The 16,443-nt window shown below is 42.2% G+C and overlaps 1 protein-coding gene across 14 annotated transcripts in view; it reads left to right on the forward strand.

Annotated features, from left to right (window-relative positions):
• The window catches only part of PRKN (parkin RBR E3 ubiquitin protein ligase), a 1,393,119-nt gene that overhangs the window by 459,126 nt on the left and 917,550 nt on the right, over positions 1-16,443 (forward strand). Inside the window, exon 1 of one of the 14 annotated variants that reach the window (XM_089332482.1) lies at positions 2,481-2,967. The exons of the other annotated variants lie outside the window; for them this stretch is intronic. Coding sequence (XP_089188608.1) covers positions 2,952-2,967 — 16 coding nt within the window. The 5' untranslated portion in view covers positions 2,481-2,951. Of the gene's footprint in view, positions 1-2,480; positions 2,968-16,443 lie in introns of those variants that run through there. 14 annotated transcript variants of the gene reach the window in all.

Below are 16,443 nucleotides of genomic sequence, written 5' to 3' on the forward strand. Positions count from 1 at the left end.
TTAACCACAAAAAGGAAGCACAACACCAGGGACAAAAACACAAAACTTAAAATCAAATGAAGAAATCCCTTATGTTGAAACAATAGTTTGAATGGTTCCTAATGTTTCCAGAGGCTGTCAGTTAGCCTTGATTGGATGTGCTGAGAGTAATGAATTGTAGTTCAGTGAGATGAAAATATGGATATTAAAACAAAGTTTGTTAAAGCACGTTCCAAGAGAAGAGTGGGCCAGACAAGAGAGAGTGTGGCTCCCTTTCCTCCTGGTTTGGATTTTTAGCCCTAAAGTTTCAGGGGTGTTGTGTTTGTGATGTGGCTGTGAAGTCTTTGGCTGACACCTGGGGGTTGCACACCTTTGGACTCTGCACACATGGTTTCTCAGTGTACATTTTGTCTCCCCTCTAGTAGGGTAGGGAAGAGAGAAACTTAATACTGATTACAGTGACTGTATAATGAACAAGGCCCCTCCACTGTCTAATGGGGTGTTATTGCACAGGTGCCATAAACTAGAATTTTCTGGCTTGACTGAGTTCCCTTTTTATCAGGGTGCTTTAACAAGTTGTGCTGCAAAGTGGGCAGTCTTGAGTGGGCATGGGTAGAGAGCAGGGTTCTTGCTCCCACAACTGGAGGAGGGTCTTGTAACCCTTCCCCCCATAGTTTAGGTCTAAGTTTCTGCTTGACATGAACATAAATAAAAGAAGGAAAATGGTGGTGGCATAATATCAAACTGCCAAGGGGAGCATTTTTTGAGTTAAAATTCTATGCTCAACAAAACTATTGTTCAATAGTGATAGGATCACAGAGTTAATTCTTCCTCTGATGAAAGAACCGTTAGTTACCTTATTTATTGTCTGGAAAAAAAGAGTTTGAACCCAAGGTAAAGAATTGGAATGCAAGGGATGTGCTCAGCAAATAAAAGATTGAATGTGTTTCAGTTTAAATGAGTATGCATGTAAATAATGATCTTGGTTAGTCTGATGTGTTCAAAAACAGGGTAGAACCAAAGTAGGAAGTAAAGATCGAATTCAGAAGAAAACCACAGTGAGCAGTTGACATGGGTATGCTCAGGGTTTCACCAGTGATCAGAGAAATGTTCAGATAATACCTGATCAGTGTACCACTACACCGTGGGCCCAAACGCAACAGTCTGACAAGTCCAAGTGTGGGTTAGGCTGTGGGACAACAGGTGCCTCTAGATGCTGTGGTGCAGACATTGACTGCTTCAGTACAGTAGACGACAGTTGTACAACTTCACAATTAGTGGAATTCAAGTGTTGCACATTCTACAACTTGGAGTACACAAGGAGGCACGTTCACACATGATCATATCAGCATCCTTTGAGGTTATGAAAAAGCATAAACAACACAACTGTCTTTAGATAGGGGACTAGATAACCAGCACTTAATTCTTGTAGCAAGTTAACTGAGAAGTCTGATAGTTCCATATTTAAAACAAGTGACCTAGATATAAATATATATATATATCAACACTAACAAATCTTGAAATCACTGTGTTTATTTTTTAAAAGGATTATTGAGTAAGATACTGTCTATGTAGAATTTCAATATATAAAACCCCAATTATATACATTGTTCAAGGATAGAACAACCATATAATATATTCTATCCAAGTGGGATATGATTGAGAGTTAAAGGTGACATTAAAATATATTTAACCTCTATCTTACATATTGAAGTGTCTATTTATTGACTGAAAAATTAGATTTATTATAATAGACCTATATACTAGTTTTAAATTATTTTCAAAAATAAAATTTGGGGCCGGTGCTGTGGTGTAGTGGGTAATGCCACTGCCTGCAGTGCCAGCATCCCATATGAGCACTGGCTCGAGTCCTGGCTGCTCCACTTCTAATCCAGATCTCTGCTATGGCCTGGGAAAACAATAGAAGATGGCTGAGGTCTTTGGGCTCCTGCACCTGCATGGGAAGACCCAGAGGAAGCTCTTGGCTCCTGGCTCCTGGCTCCTGGCTTCGGATTGGTGCAGCTCTAGCCATTGCAGCCAATTGGGGAGTGAACCAGCGGCTAGAAGGCCTCTCTCTCTTTCTCTCTCTCTGCCTCTCCTTCTCTCTCTGTGTAACTCTGACTTTCAAATAAACAAATAAATTTTTAAAAAACAAAAAAATAAATAAAATTTCTTTTTAAAAGTAAAAAATTCTTTAGAGCAAAGACAAACATTCATTATCTCGAATAATAACAGCAGAATAATCATCTTGTATAGATATTTGCATACGTTAATCAGTTTCCCAGAATATATGATTCTACCATCTTGTCCCTGATATTTATCTGAAAGGTTTAAAATATAGCCTTATTATCTAATCATAAAATTACCTTTATTTATTCCTAGAATTTTATTTTATGGTTAACAAGTTTGAAAGTATTGACTTTGAGTTGGCTCTTTTTCCAGACCATAATACTTTTAGTTAAGAAAGCATTCTGCTCTGTCGGGGCTGAGACTCCAGTAGGATCTGGGAAGATGATGCTAAATGTCTATAGTCACTTTCTTTACGCTCTTGAAATGTGGAATTATTTCAACCCAACACTAAGTTCCAGAAATTCATGTACATTTCATAACATGGCAAATGACAAGAGCACTGTGGCAGGAGCCTAGAGCTTTCAGGGTATCACATGCACTGTGGCGAGACGTTTGCCTTTACTTCCGGTAGGCCTCAGCTGCTCCTGATCTCTGATCACCCTGCTCCTCATTTACCCACGACCTGCTGGCCTGCGAGCTGCCTGTGTTTGCGGGCCAAGGGCTATCCGCAGCAGAGTGAGCTGGTGTGGAGGGTGGCTGGTCGGGTACCGTCCTGGTGTTCTTCCCCGACACCACCCCAGGCCAGAGTGAGGTTCTTCTGGCACCCTGGTGGCCAGTGGGGCGACCATCTGGTGTATTTCCCCTGACACCACCTTGGGTTGGCGCGGGGCTCTCGGCACCACATGCTGATACAGACAGGTAGGTGTTAGCTACCTTGCACCTGGGGAGGATCAGGAAAAGAGATGGGTTCTCCTAGGTGGACTTTAGATAAAATTTAGCTCTGTGCTAGTCTGAAAAGTGAGGGGTAAGCAGCCATCTCTCAGTCGTCAGAACTAGCAGGTGTTGCCTCCTCTCTGATCTCTTGCACCTCTCAAGTGAGTCTGTTTATTCTCTTTGCCCAATTAACTAGTTTCCCCCAAACTATCCCGGGAAAGCATTGACAAATATTCACTAAATTACTTAAAATTATGAACTTGATAAAGTTTTCATCAAAACTTCTCTGTATGTAGCTTTTAAAGCTATGCTTTACTTAAATTTATGCAGGAAAAAAAACAGACTTCACCTCTTATCTTGGGTTTTCATTGTTTGAATGAGTGTGATGCCTTGAAAGGGATGACTTGGAATATGCTTACATGATGATTTTCCCTCCATAAAAATGGTAGTCTAGAGTTCTTCGAGTGCTGAATCACAAGCTCCCATCTGTAGAATTGTCTAGCAATGCTTGTTCATACTTCTTCTTTGGCCAGAAATTGTGACAGCGTGGTGAGAAGAAATCCAAATTCTTTGATCAGACCCTGACCAGATGTTCCAATTCATTTGGTAGAGGCCCAGAAATGCCCCTGCTGCCCACACTCTGAGAAGCTGTGCCCTACAGCAAAGGTTTTTTCCAGCATTACTACCATGGGTCCTCCCTGGTGACCTCCAGACACACATCAGGTGGGAGGGAGGAGGCAGGCGTGATAGAGGCAAACAAACCCTGTCAATCCATGGCAGCTGAGCGAGTTCCCATCTACCTGTTTTGTGTCAAGTCCCTGATTACAAAATGTTTGAAAACCTCTGCCTTGAAGAAGGAAAGTTGAGGGCAACACAGTTTTCTGCATTTCTCCAGGGTGGACCTAGAAGGATTTAAGTGCTGGTTGTAGATGAGAGGGCTGTACAGGGTGAACAGCTGTGTGGTAGCCCACGGGTAGAGGATTTGATGGAGACTTCTGAAATATGGAAAAGTACCTTTTGGGTACTTGCAGTGGAAAAAGATAACTGGTCAGCAGCAGAGGTGATGTCGTGACTTCTGTTGATAGCCAGTTACGCAGTTTATGCTTAGAACTGGGGCATTACTTCAAGATTCCTAAGAGGAAATGGAAGAGCTGGACGGGGTCTTACGTATTCCTTGGAGCAGTGATTTTCAGTCACAGTGCTCGTCAGAGTCACCCAAGGGCTTAAGAAGGCACAGATTGCTGTGCCCGGCTGTTAGCCTGCAGAGGCTGAGAAATTGTGTTTCTAACGAGTTCCCAGGTAAGGCTAACACTGCTGGTCCATGAGCCACACTGAGTAGCACGCCCTAAATATTACAAAGCAGTCACATTTGGAATATGGTTAAAGAACAAAGTACTTTATTTTACAAGTATTTGAACAAGAACATTGAGGGAGCTGCCCTTGGGCTCAAGGTACCTGTGGATGAGTTGAGCTCACAAGCTGTTTGTGTTTCCTCGAGGGGCTCCATTCATCACCTGCTGACATCAGATGAGAGAAAGCTATTGGACCTTGGGGAGAAACAGGAATGTTCTTGAATATTTCCATCATACAGTTACTTAACTACTTAAATACGTGCTGAATATGAGCCATTACTATGTGCCAGGCGCGCTTCCAGGTGCAGGGATGCAGCAGGAATAGAGACCGACATGATACGTACCTGAATCAAGCTCGTTCTAGTTAGGGAAGAAGATGAAAAGCAAAGAAATGAATCCCTCATCAGTGTAGGTCCCCTGGAGAAACATCTAGCGGAGAGAAGCGGCTGGAGAGTGAGGCGCTGATGTTTGAGAAGAGCATCCTCAGGGGGCACCCCTTGGGTGTCTTGGGCAGAGGGAATGGGGGAGCCTGTGAACCGGAGGCAGGACTGGGTCAGAAAGCAAGGGACTGTGTTGGCTGGGGCCGTAGGAATGGCGAGAGGAGATGACGCCTGATGGGAAAGGAGTTATTGTAGGATTTTGGAGTAATGGGGTGGCATGCTAGCTTAGGGGTAGCTTGTGCTGGCCAGAGAGCAGGATGCCAAGGTAGAAACTACAGGACAGCAGGCTTTCAGATCATGGGAAGACTGCAGTGAGCATAAAACCCGGAACCTGTATGAATGGTAAAAGGCAGCGTCTGTGAGGGTGGCTGTGAGCCTGGCAAAATGCTAAGCCCCTCTTCCAGGCGATGTCTGCTTGAACTTGCCAGCAGCCACTTGAGGCAGCTGGTAGGCACATGCTCCTGATAGACAAGGAGACAACAGTGGATCCTTGGAGGAACTGGCCCCCAAAGGGCAAGTTTGACCCCAGGACCCTCTCACTCCAAAGACTGTGTACGGATATCCTCTAGTCAATGCTGGCCTAACTATAGATACTGGAAGTAGGAAGGGGTTTCAGCATTTGCTTTAAATATTTTGGTTGGGAAATTGACTTAGTCTTGAAATCAGTGGTTCTGAATTATCACGTACAATGTTAAGTTCAGCCAATAATCAAATTTGAAACTCAGCTTTTAATACACGGTATACTATTTTTTATTATTTTTGGTTTAAAAAGAATACTTTTTGCTAATTTGTCAGTTTTGCCCCCAGCTTACCAAGAAAGCATTTCATGAGTATTTGAAGATTTTATTATCCAAGAAGTGTTTATTTTCTTACTGAGTGAAAGAGTAATTTTGATAAAACATCACATGCTGGAATAATAAATTATTGAAATCTAACTCAGGCAATATAGAAAACCTTGAAGCAGGCAGATATGAAAATTTTGGAAACAAATGAAATTGTTTTTAAGACTTGCACTTTAGATATACATGGATTCATCATGCTTATTAGAGAATCTGTTCTTATCAACAAACTCTCACCAGTGGTAGGATGTAGTACAAAGTGAAAATTATTCTGGGATTGTAAATTATCTAGCACCTGCCAAATACTTGCTAATGAAATAAAGTGATAAGCTTCAGACTTAATTCTCATTTTATCCAAAATCAAATCTGAAGTACTTGAAAATGTGTGTTTTACATGCTAATGACTAGAAGCCAGAGGGTGTGAATTTCTTGGTGTTTTTGGACAGCTTTAAGGATTGCCTCTTGTGTAAACCTTCCTTGAAATGACAAAATTTTGGCAGAGATACTAGAGCAACTTGAAGTTGCTCTCACATCAGTTTATTAAAAATGCATTATGATTCTGTCAGGGCTTTAGTTTTTCTTCAAATGTAGACATTTTCACTGTGATATCCTTTTTCAATTTTATAAGTGAAAACGATGTTGCACAGTAACAAGAATTAAGCCAGCCTGCCATTACGGTGGTGGTGGTGGTGGTGGTGGTGGTGGTAAGTTTGAGGTAGGGGGTCATAGTCCTGAATTCTTTCCTAAGAAGACCGAACACTATTCTAAAAGCAGAAATAGTTGCTCCTTCTGATTTTATAATCCTCTCTCTATACTGTCATAATTGTAACATTTCTGTTTATGCTTTCAAGGCTCGCTCATCAAATGCAAGTCACTCTAATACATTTTCTTCTTTCATTGCCTGTTACATGGCTGGTGATGGATATTTTTTCATACTGTCAAGCATTAATGTAGCGTGTAAACTATAGCCTTACAATTCTTCCACTGCTATTGGCCCCAGCTGGTGGGGACAATGTGGTAGTAGTGCATTTGGATAGCATGGTGCAGTGTGCCTTGGGATAATCATGATGCAAGCCCCAGTCCAAGCCCCAAGGAGATCAAAGCTTGCGAAAGGGGTGGTTTAGTACGATCAGCCACACAGGAGAGTACACACGTCAGAGGAATTGCTTTCTCATGCGATTTTATTAGCTTTTGAGTAACTCTGTATATTTTTTTAATTGACAAACATTGGACATATTGATGGGGATTCATGTATGCAAAGCATAGTGGGCATTTCTAGCTCCTCAGGTATTTATGATATTTGTGTGAATGATGAAAACATCCTGAATCCATTCTTAAAGCTTTTTCTGAGTAATTATTATATGTAAGAAACCCATTAATGGGAATGGGGCCTACAAAGATCAATAAGAAGAACCATGTTCTCAAGTATCTTCCGGGTTAGAACATGCACCTGTACATGATGAAATGGAGTAAGCTTTCGAGATGAGGTACTGCCAAGGTCCTGTGGGGTTTTACTAAGGAGGTGGGAGAGGCCAAAATGGATGAAGGAGACTTTGAAAGACAGCAAGGAGTCCCCTGTGGAGGCGTTGGAAGTGATGAGGAGAGCTAGGGCCCCTGCGAGAGGCAGTGGAGGACTGAGGTGTTCAGGAAGGGGGCCTTCCTGAGTGCAGAGCTCTGGATCCGAATCTCTCAGTGAGCAGACACAGCTGCCTGACTTTCTCCTCCATCCCTTCCCTGCTGGCGTTAAGAGAGTGCCCCCACGTGATGCATCTCCTTTCTTACACACTTGCGGAAAGGGCAGCCGTGCCTGGAGTAGAGCTGGAAGGAGGGCCAGTGCACAGCTGATGGGAAAGTGGTGAAGAAAACAACTGGAGGGACCTTTTGTCCTTGCCTTGTGTGGGCACCCATGGCTCTGTTGGAAATGGTTTGCTTTTTGTGGCTGGGTGCTTTAAAACATAATCGTTGAAATGAGTGGTGGGAAGGAGCAGGCAAGATGCAACAGTGTTGGTTTTTGAAGTGAATGTGGCAAGTGTTGCAGGGAGTCAGGGGAGGCTCTACCTGTTGTGACTTTCCGGAAGTCACCTCTACAGGGTGACATAATGATTAAAAGAGCGAGGACCAAGTTGCTGTGAGGCCTGGCTTGACCTTGGCCTTGTGCTCTTTTAAGCAAAGGCCTCTCCCATTGATAAGTCTGGGCACCCTCTCATGCAGGCCTTAATTTTCTTTTCTTTTTTTCCCTGTGAGACCTGGAGTCTTTCAGAGGACACTGTACCTTCTCTATCTCTTAAATATTAATTATGTTTCCAAATGATACCTCTGAAGCTCTATAAGATAAAGATTCTTCATCAGTCTCCATATATTAAGTTACATTGACTACCTTTGGTGTTAGAGATATATTATTACATTCTGATTCTTAACTAGACTACCCAGTCTGTCAGTGGAGTCATGGATGCTTCCTGTGAGAAAGGAATGCAGTGGCCATTTACTCCAGTAGATTGAATGAAAATCCCTTGAGCCCAGGAATATGAGGAGATCTTCAAAAAGTTCATGGGAAATGCATGTTATAAAAAACCTATGCATGTCAAAAAGTTTGTGTATCAAAATTATTTAATTCTGATTCTCATGAACCTTTTGAAATACCCTTGTGTGTTTTATGTCCTAAGTGTTTACCACAGATGCGAGTGTATAGCAGCCACTTAATAAATGTCATTTCTGGAATACCTCCTATGGCTGTTTTCTTAGGGTTTTACATTTTCATTGCCTTCCATCCCTGACTCATTTGATCCTCATTTTCTATTAAGTAGTGTACTACCAGGAAACCAGAGCAATCTCTTTGATTTTCTTGATCTGTGCTTGGCCATTGGAAACCATTTGGCTAGAAAGGAAATTTCAATAAGGTGAAAATAGAAACAGTTTGTTTTTATTTTTCTACCAGGATTTGCTCAAAAGTCAGGTTGGTAATGAGTATGTGTCCCATTTTGTATGTTGAAAGGGGAAATCAGCTGGGAACAAGTTATTATGTGGGCATTACCAACAAGGTTCTGCCAGCAGCTGCTGGACCTCAGCAGGATGGAAAAAAGTTAGTATCCAGTTTCATGATGCACACAGAACTCCTTCTGTAAGTGACCGAGTAGATGACACACAGCGAGTGAACCAGGTTTGGCATATGGTTTCAGGTCAGAATCGTGGAACTCCACCCTACTGTTGTCTTCCGAAGATGTTTATTTGAATCTAATAAATGAGTCTTGAGAGCTTGTTTGGAGGTCCTAGCAGGGGAGCACAGCCACTCGTACACCCTTGACCGAAGACCAGTCCTCCTCTGGTGGGCAAGTTTATCCTCTTCGACCGAGCATGCTGCTTAGAGAGGGACACACATGGAGCAGTGAGGGAGGAAGGGGACACCTGCCTAGCCAACCAGATCAGCCGAATCAGCCCTGGTGATCAATGGGGTGACAGATGTCACAGCCAGATGGCCCTCAACAACCACGCAGGAGTCTTTAGATGAATCTTAAAGTATCCTGTCTCACACAGCTGCAAGAAAAATATGTGTGTGCGTCTTTGTGATGTTCTGCTGCTCAAAGACAGGACACTCTTCACTAACTCCCTGACAAATCTGACAGACGAAGACAGACATGTTAATCTAGAGTGATGTCTTAGGCAAGTGTGATTTGCCAGTCTTCACAAATTGCTGCCATTTGCCATGTAGTTTCTTTATTGTCACAAAAAATATAAGGATGCAGTTAGTGAGTGAAGTTCCTGCCTGAGTAATTATATTAATGAGAGCTGCTTGTGGTGTGGACTTCTGATGCCAGCGTAAGCTTTTTGATGAGAATTAACCAGCCAGACTCTTTGATTTCTAATTGATAGCAATGAAATAATCTCTCCTTAAAAAAAAATCTGTTGAATCATTTGATATTCTTTTACTGAATTAGTTCTTCATTAGTGGAATTGCTAAAATTTTGGTGGTGCCTCATGTTTGACAAATGCACACAATCTTAGAACAGGGATGGTAAAGATCAAGAAGTTCCCACGGACATGAGTAACGAGGTGAGCTTGTTTCAAATTGACCTTACAGTGTATCCCTTCGTGAAAATGAGAAAGATTATACAAACGGCACTTCAAAAAGCTTGTGGAAAATGGATTAAAGGTGAGCTTAGTTTTGGGGAAAATTTTTTTTGAACTCTATGCATAATTTTTTTCATAGCATATATATTTTCCATGAAGTTTTTGAAGATCCCCAGTCCCTTTGGATAGTGTATGTTTTAATTGATAATCATGTGGGCAAAGCTGTCACGGCATTTGCTTATTTGGGGGTGTTGTGACTGATGCTGGTTATACAGAACCACAGTTTTAATTTCCTTTGCTTAATCTAATCCATGCCAAGAAAAAATATTGTATCAATAAGATGTTGACGTGTTCAGTGACAGGAGGCAGCAGTCTCTCAGGGCTTTTGTAGTATTACGTTTCTGCCACTTTGCTGTCACAGCTGCCCCTCTTGTTAACTGAGCATCTGGTATTTTTCAGAAAGACTATGTTTTCTGATTTCCTTCAATTACCGTTTCCATAGTCCATAGGTGTCCTTTTTTTTTTTTTTTTTTTTTTTGACAGGCAGAGTGGACAGTGAGAGAGAGACAGAGAGAAAGGTCTTCCTTTGCCGTTGGTTCACCCTCCAATGGCCGCCGCGGCCGGCGCACCGCGCTAATCCGATGGCAGGAGCCAGGTGCTTCTCCTGGTCTCCCATGGGGTGCAGGGCCCAAGCACCTGGGCCATCCTCCACTGCACTCCCGGGCCACAGCAGAGAGCTGGCCTGGAAGAAGGGCAACTGGGACAGAATCCGGCGCCCCGACTGGGACTAGAACCCGGTGTGTCGGCGCCGCAAGGCGGAAGATCAGCCTGTTGAGCCCCGGCCGCAGCCTTTTTTTTTTTTTTTTTTTTTTTTTCAATGGACTCCATGGCAAGTGATTTTTCACATTTGTGTGTGGAAAGCAAAATGGACTCTTTTCCCATAACTTTCCCCGTAGTTCAGAGGTTTGTTGATTACAATAGGACTGAGTATCAGGCCGGCACACACAGGCTACAGAAGTCCTGTCGGGAGGCAGATCCCATGAAGCTGGGGTTTTGCGGAGTTCTCGGCTGTCTGTAGGACCTAACACAGTGCTTGACACAAAGTCAATGCTTCAGAAATATGTGTTAGATAAATGAAGGCAGTGTTTATCCCTCTGTCGTTTGATTTCCCTTTTGAGGCTGGGAAATATAATTCATCCCAGCCTAAGATTCTCAGTTATTGGACAAGTTTTTGTTGCTGAAGCAGAGTCCGATTCTTTTGTTAGAGACGTCAGATGTCTTCATCCTTACAGTCAGCACTAGAAGGGTCTCCGACTTCAAAACTCTGTGTGCAAATCCCTAATTTTCTACCTCACAAATGCACATGTAAGGTTTATGCGATTCCTTTCCCAATATGGCATTGCACTGATGTCATTTAGTGCTACCATGTCTGAATCATAATTTTGAATAATTACCTTGCTTATTATTCCCATGTGTTAGAGTTCAGTTTCTGACAGCTATGAAATCAATTAACGTGATCCTCCCCTTTTGTGCATTCTTCCTCTTCATTTGTAGTCCTTTTCATTGCTCTCCTTTTCTCCTACTTCAAACTGATGAGAATTCTTTCAGGGCTCCACATTACCACAAGAGAAAGAACAGCTTCTAGCTTTGACCTATTCTATGTCTCCGAGTTTATCATAAAGTCACATGAATGATTCATGAAAAGGAATTATCTGGAAAAATATTCAGCATACCATTTACATATATCAATAATTTCTTTAAATCAAGAAGTATCATAGAAGGGACTGAATAAATACCTTTTTGAAAACTTGATGGCATAAGATGCTATCTGGTGGGGGGTGCCTCAAAAAGTTGATGAAAATGTATATTATGAACAAAACTATGGAGGCTTTCAGAATTGACTGTTCCAAAATAAACTTTTCTTTTCATTCCATTTATCCTATGAACTTTTTGAAGTACCCTGGTATAACCACTGATGATGATGTTGGAGGATATCTGAGGTTATAGAAAGATGCTACACGAAAATGATGGATTCTGAACTACTGAGGAAAGTACAATCTTATATGTTAAGAACTGGTAACTGAACACACTCACCTACATATGCAGATGAACAGAAAAAAAATTAAAGTGGGTGCAAGAGTCAATGGTAGTACTCAGGCTTAGGAGTTGTTACATTTTTATTTTGAATCTTCTTCCTCTAGTGACTGTGCTTCACCAAGGTAGGAAAAAGAATAAGGAAAATGGTCCAACTCCTAAGGGTATGGAATGTACTGGAAGTTGAGGTCCTAGAAATGTGGTTACTTGGAGACCGTAACTTAGCTCTTGTCTGGTGGTTCCTAGAATGAATACATTGGCTGGGGTTCCCTTTCAGCAGCCTTGGTAGAGGCCTGAGGATCTGTATGCTTGAGGTTTCACAGGTGACTCTGACGAGCAGCCAGTTCTAGAATCTCATATGTCTCACGTTTCCTAATCCATCATATCTTGTCCTTACTCCTTTTCAAGTTAATATCTGGATCATTCTACTAAGTTAAGCAATTCGTGGCCAGTGGCCAGATTTCCCACTGAGAGACGCAAAGAGTCCTTAAAGAGGATGACAGACCATAGGCCTACAACAGGAAATGTAGAGGATGAACCTTGTTGGACATCACTTTGTGCTTTCTTATTTGATGGCTTGTAGAGGATGTCAAAGACTAATGGACAAGCTCAAAAGACTCATTGGTTAATAAAGATTCATACCTAAAGATGGAATAATGCAAGATAAAAAGTGTGTTGAATACAACTAATTGAAAATATAAAAATGCATAATTTTAGTAAAAAAAATCCAGTGCTTTGGAAACCATTGAGCAAAAAACCTTACTCAGAAAATTGGTCATTAAAAGTACCAATAAGCATTTGAATAGCATTTCCTGTGGAAATTCCATTTCAAGGAAAGCAAACGGCCCCAGTAGCTGTACAAGGTAATTCCATAAAATAATTGAGGAAGGAAGTCCGAAGTTAGAATAATCACCACTTTGCAAGTCCTGATTCACTGTGGCAGCAGTTATGAATAGATGGACTCGTCAGATGAAAGCTGGTGGGTGGAAATACAAGGCAGGCCTCAGGCTGGTTCTTCCTGATCAATCTCAGGATTGCTAGAGCAGAGACAACTACTTGGTTTCATCAGATGACTTGTTGAATCTGGGTGATGATGATTTATTCGCTGCACTTACGCATACTTGTAAGGTTTTTAAAGTACCAGTTAAAAACTCACTTGAGTGTGTTAGTGTATATATTAAAAAGTAGTATTTGCACAAGATTGCTGGGTTAGAAACAAAAGTAGTTAATATCTTACTGAGGAATCAACTATAATCTTTGGATTTATGTGTTATTCCAGACAGAAATTATATACATCCCCACCAGACAAAAACCTTCAGCTTACCCTCAGGTGCTACTGAGCTGTGCAACACCCTGCTGAGGCCAAAACAAGTCTAGCACATTGCTGCAAGAACATCTCAATATCTGTTTGGCTCATTTCCAATTTCAGTTTTTTTCCCCCAAACCATTTCCCTCATAGTGATCATAAGTAATATCAAGTATGTCTTTCTTTATGTTTCTAAATAACAAAGGAAGACTATTTTCATTATGTTTGACTTAGTTATTTATGTAGAGGGAGCTAGACTGTGAAATAACCAGAGAGGTCTACTTGAGTTTGTGTTATAGACCTAGAACCATATAGTTTGAGTGAGAAAATTTACTCTACATTAAAATTTTCATAAGGAACTTTAGATTTGAGTTGGAGAAGCCTTTGTTATTGTTTTTTTCTTCTGTCCTTAAGCATGGAAATCAATTCCAAGATTGTTTTCACCACCATATTTTTAAAAATATTTTTTTATTTGAAAGGGTTACAGAGAGAGAGATCGATCGATCGATCGATCTTCCATGTGCTGATTCACTTCCTACATGGTTGCACAGCCAGGAGCCAGGAGTTTCATCAGATCTCCCACGTGGGTGGCAGGGGCCCAAGCATTTGGGCCATCCTCCACTGCTTTTTCATAATCCACTAGCAGGGAGCTGGATCAGAATTGGAGCAGTCAGGATACAAACTGACACCATATGGTGTTGCCACAATGCCAGTCACTTTCCACTATATTTAACATGTAATGTCTTTATGTCTGGGTAAATCTTTGCCTTCTAGAGGTTCCCAAAAAAGCTGTTAACTAGCCAACCATCATGATCTGTGCTCATGGGATTGCAATAGCCAGAAACACAACTTGTTTTATTTGGTGGAATTAAAGTCATTAGTTATAGGTATGAAGCCATTTATTGTCCCTTAATAATGTGCTGTTAAGCCAGCGCTGCAGCTCACTAGGCTAATCCTCCACCTCGCGGCACCGGCACACCAGGTTCTAGTCCCGGTCGGGCACCGGATTCTGTTCCGGTTGCCCTTCTTCCACGCCAGCTCTCTGCTGTGGCCAGGGAGTACAGTGGAGGATGACCCAAGTTCTTGGGTCCTGCACCCGCATGGGAGACCAGGAGAAGCACCTGGCTCCTGCCATCGGATCAGTGTGGTGTGCCGGCCGCAGCGCGCCGGCTGCAGTGGCCATTGGAGGGTGAACCAATGGCAAAAGGAAGACTTTTCTCTCTGTCTCTCTCTCTCACTGTCCACTCTGCCTGTCAAAAAAAAAAAATGTGCTGTTTTATCTGAGACATATCCCAAATACAATTCTCCATGCATATCCTTTGTTACACCATCAGTATTTTCAAGTATATCCTGGCAGGATAAGAAAAAAATAATCTTACTTAACCTATGCAAATCACTATGCTATCATGAAAAGCAAGGTATTTATTGGAATTCTGCAGGGCAATGAACATCAGCTACTACTTATACATGTTCAAATTCAGCCTACAGAAGCATAGTCAACTATACTGAAGGTGATACAGCTTAAAAAGAAAGAGAAGTATCACCATATACTCATTTAAAGAAGAGAACATCGAAAGCCAAACCAATAATATTCAAAGCAAATAGCAGTGATCCAATTTCCCTCATCAGTTTATTTGTTCCTGTATAATTCATTCTTGTTCTATTGGATCTTGGGGCAGTGGTGCTTTGATGAAAGACATCTATTTCCAGACTAAAATACGTCCTAGAAATCCTGATTGACCCTGTCGATGCAGTGTGGAAGCTGACAGGCTGGGGGCAGGTCAGACGCCTGTGGCCCAGAGTCTGGTGTGTGAAACATCAGTAGTTGAGTGTCTGGTGCAGTCCTCCAAGAAGTCCAGACACTGTCCATCTATGGAGACACAGGCTATGCCTCTGTTTATTTCCAGAATTTTCAGCAAGCGTCAGAGGATAGCAGAAACCACTCTGATCATAATAAAAGGCAGGATTAATTATGACAAAAACACAAAAGAGGGATGCAGTTTCCCTTTGTGACACAGTGCAGAACCATTTCATGAGGGTCTGACCAGTGTTTCCTTGGAGAGCGAGAACATACCAGTTTAATGGGCAGCCAGAGCTTAGAGGACTGTCCATGGCCTTCCTGTAGAGGGTTTAGTTAACAAAAGACTTATAGGAATACATCTCCTCTACACAAACTGGACCTGAGATTGTGAGCACCTTGTTCTATAGCTCCTCCAATAATGCTAACGTAATTAAAAAAAAAAAAACCAAAAAACAAAAAAAACACCAGGCCCACCAAACAAACTTTACAACTTCTAACGTGGATCTCCAGAGGACCTGCTGGGAAATTTTAAGTAGTTTTAAGTAAATCCTGAAATTTTTATTTTTTTTTCCAAATACTAGATCTGATTTTCAGAAGGCAGTATCAAAGGGATTGTTGGAAGAGACATGCCATCCTGTTATAATAAAATCCTGTGGCGTGGCGTGGCAGGATAAGTTTTGCTGCCTGTGATTCTGACATCCCTAATGAGTGCTAGTTCGAGCCCTGGCTGCTTCACTTTCAATCCAGCTCCCTGCTAATGTACCTGGGAGAGCAGCAAAAGATGGCTGTAGTGCTTGGGCCTCTGCCAACCACATAGGAGACCTGGATGGATTCCTGTGTTCCTGACTTTAGCATGGCCAAGCCCTGGCAATGTGGATATCTGGGGAGTGAACCAGCTGATGCAAGACACCTCTCTCTCTCTCTCTCTCCGCCCCTCCATCCCTCCCTCTCTTCCCTCGCCCTCCCTCCCTCTTTCTGTGTAACTGTGCCTTTCAAGTAAATAAATAATTAAAAAAAATTAGTGCTGTGCCTTGAGGAACAATAGTCAATTACCAAATTAATCAAAGTGGCAACAAAACATTTCAAGTTTAATATAAAGTAACATGATTATAAGAAACACTACCTCATTCCAGAGTGAGGAAGCTTTGACCTTTTAAATTTTATACTAAGCTGGCACTGCGGCTCAATAGGCTTATCCTCTGCCTAGCGGCGTGGGCACACAGGGTTCTAGTCCCGGTCGGGGCACTGGATTCTGTCCCGGTTGCCCCTCTTCCAGGCCAGCTCTCTGCTGTGGCCCCAGAGTGAAGTGGAGGATGGCCCAAGTTCTTGGGTCCTGCACCCACATGGGAGACCAGGAGAAGCACCTGGCTCCTGGCTTCGGATCAGCGCAGTGCGCCGGCCGTGGCAGCCATTGGAGGGTGAACCAACGGCAAAAGGAAGACCTTTCTCTCTGTCTCTCTCTCACTGTCCACTCTGCCTGTCAAAAAAAAAATTATACTATATTTTTATAATCCAAATAGATGATCAAGTCAACACAAAGCAGAGATTGTTCATGTTGGATATA

The sequence above is a fragment of the Oryctolagus cuniculus genome, chromosome 5 (assembly GCF_051225735.1).
Source record: "Oryctolagus cuniculus isolate XC-2025 breed Fujian yellow rabbit chromosome 5, ASM5122573v1, whole genome shotgun sequence".
NCBI classification, from domain to species: domain Eukaryota; kingdom Metazoa; phylum Chordata; class Mammalia; order Lagomorpha; family Leporidae; genus Oryctolagus; species Oryctolagus cuniculus.